Below are 2,832 nucleotides of genomic sequence, written 5' to 3'. Positions count from 1 at the left end.
CGATCGGCATCGACCTGGGCACCACGTACTCCTGCGTGGGCGTCTTCCAGCACGGCAAGGTGGAGATCATCGCCAATGACCAGGGCAACCGCACCACGCCCAGCTACGTGGCCTTCACCGACACCGAGCGGCTCATCGGGGATGCCGCCAAGAACCAGGTGGCGATGAACCCCACCAACACCATCTTCGACGCCAAGCGCCTCATCGGTCGCAAGTATGATGACCCCACGGTGCAGTCGGACATGAAGCACTGGCCCTTCCGCGTGGTGAATGAGGGCGGCAAGCCCAAGGTGCAGGTGGAGTACAAGGGGGAGATGAAGACCTTCTTCCCGGAGGAGATCAGCTCCATGGTGCTGACCAAGATGAAGGAGATTGCGGAGGCCTATCTGGGGCGCAAGGTGCAGAACGCTGTGATCACAGTGCCCGCGTACTTCAACGACTCCCAGCGCCAGGCCACCAAGGATGCCGGCACCATCACCGGCCTGAACGTGATGCGAATCATCAACGAGCCCACTGCGGCCGCTATAGCCTATGGCCTGGACAAGAAGGGGACCCGGGCCGGGGAGAAGAACGTGCTCATCTTTGACCTGGGAGGGGGCACTTTCGATGTGTCCATCCTCACCATCGAGGATGGGATCTTCGAAGTGAAGTCCACAGCTGGTGACACCCACCTGGGCGGGGAGGACTTTGATAACCGCATGGTGAACCACTTTGTGGAGGAGTTCAAGCGCAAGCACAAGCGCGACATCGTTGCGTGCGGGGCGGCGGCTGCGCACGGCTTGCGAGCGTGCCAAGCGCACCCTCAGCTCCTCCACGCAGGCCAGCATCGAGATCGACTCCCTCTTTGAGGGCATCGACTTCTACACCTCCATCACTCGCGCCCGCTTCGAGGAGCTCAACGCCGACCTGTTCCGCGGCACCCTGGAGCCGGTGGAGAAGGCTCTGCGTGACGCCAAGCTCGACAAGGGGCAGATCCAGGAGATCGTGCTGGTGGGTGGCTCCACTCGTATCCCCAAGATCCAGAAGCTTCTACAGGACTTCTTCAATGGCAAAGAGCTCAACAAGAGCATCAACCCCGATGAGGCTGTGGCGTACGGCGCTGCCGTGCAGGCAGCTATCCTCATGGGAGACAAGTCTGAGAACGTGCAGGATCTGCTGCTGCTAGATGTCACCCCCCTGTCCCTGGGCATCGAGACGGCTGGAGGAGTGATGACAGCTCTCATCAAGCGCAACACCACCATCCCCACCAAACAAACTCAGACCTTCACCACCTACTCGGACAACCAGAGCAGCGTCCTGGTCCAGGTGTACGAGGGTGAGAGGGCCATGACGAAGGATAACAACTTGCTGGGCAAGTTCGACCTCACAGGCATCCCCCCAGCACCCCGGGGAGTGCCCCAGATCGAGGTCACTTTTGACATCGATGCCAACGGCATCCTGAACGTCAGCGCCGTGGACAAGAGCACGGGCAAGGAGAACAAGATCACCATCACCAATGACAAGGGTCGCCTCAGCAAGGACGACATCGACCGCATGGTGCAAGAAGCAGAGAAGTACAAAGCTGAGGACGAAGCCAACCGCGATCGGGTGTCGGCCAAGAACTCCCTCGAGTCCTACACTTACAACATGAAGCAGACGGTGGAGGACGATAAACTGAAGGGAAAGATCAGTGACCAGGACAAGCAGAAAGTGCTTGACAAGTGCAAGGAGGTGGTGTCCTGGCTCGACCGCAACCAGATGGCCGAGAAGGAAGAGTACGAGCACAAGCAGAAGGAGCTGGAGAAGCTCTGCAACCCGATTGTCACAAAGCTGTACCGGGGCGATGGAGGGGCTGGCGCGGGTGGCTCCGGCGGCCCCACCATCGAGGAGGTAGACTAAAGGGGACTGAGCACAGACTGCTGTGTGGACACTCACTCCTTCTTTGCTTTGTACTTTTGTTTAACGTTTAAGGAAAACATCCTGGCCGATCACAGAGTTCGTTCTGTTGGGTGTGTATAAAGGCAGATCTGTCAGCTTGGCTTTGATAAGAGGGAAGGCACATCCTGCTGTAAGGTTAGTAATAGACAAGTTGTGTTAATTCAGATACAGCTGTTTGTACTCTGGATGTTTGTCTCTGTCTCTTCTAAAGTAAGCACTCGACTGTTGCAGTTGACAAATTCCAAGTTATGCATGAAAATCTTTGCAGGAGATTAAAAGGAAAATGCCAAATTTGGCTTCTGGAAATTTTGGTAATAAATAAAACATATTTAAAGCAGAAATCTATCCTTCTCTCTGTGGAGGGCAGTAGTGGGGTGAGGGGCGAGGAAGGTGTGTGGCTCCTGGACCTGCTCTGCTGGGGCTGAGGTGGGGGGTGGTGGTGGAGCCAGGAGGTACCTGGTGCTCCCGAAGCGCGGTGGAGAGAGCACGGGGGCTGCCTGCGGGGAGCCCGGCCAGGCTGGGTGCTGGGGACGAGCTGTGGTGGTGTGCCAGCCCCAGCCCCGGGTCTGGGCTGGAGGGAGATGTCCCCAGAGGTGTAGGTGCTGTTTTGGGGCTCTTATCTGCAGCTGGTGCCCGGCTGCGGCGGGAGCGGGGGCAGCCGGGCCCGCCGTGCTGCCAGAGAGCAGTGGGGAAATGAGGACAGCGGGAGCAGTGCTGCTTGGCAGGCAGAGGGCTCAATGAAACAGAGACTGGTTTGTGCGCTGCTACAGAGTGGAGCTATACTGAGGCTACTGTGTGCACACTGAGCTTGCAATGCTTCACTGAATATGTTCTTCCCCTCTTCAGACAATCAGAAGCAGAACTGGCAGGGACACCCCCGGAGCTGGGAGTGCTGAGTAAGGAGCTGGAATGCTG

General features: G+C 57.8%; 1 protein-coding gene across 1 annotated transcript; it reads left to right on the top strand.

The window, feature by feature from the left end:
* Positions 1 to 5: 5 nt before the first annotated feature.
* LOC103807524 (heat shock 70 kDa protein-like) lies at positions 6 to 2,254 on the top strand (the record flags this gene model as incomplete). Its single annotated transcript, XM_009080261.1, is given in 2 exon segments — positions 6 to 751; positions 753 to 2,254. Coding segments are annotated over 2 exon segments (1,872 nt in total), but the record flags the coding sequence as incomplete, so codon positions are not given.
* Positions 2,255 to 2,832: the final 578 nt, after the last annotated feature.

Source organism: Acanthisitta chloris, unplaced genomic scaffold, assembly GCF_000695815.1.
Source record: "Acanthisitta chloris isolate BGI_N310 unplaced genomic scaffold, ASM69581v1 scaffold8510, whole genome shotgun sequence".
Taxonomy (NCBI): domain Eukaryota; kingdom Metazoa; phylum Chordata; class Aves; order Passeriformes; family Acanthisittidae; genus Acanthisitta; species Acanthisitta chloris.
Note: the sequence above shows the minus strand (reverse complement) of the source record. Positions and strands in the feature narration are given on the sequence as shown.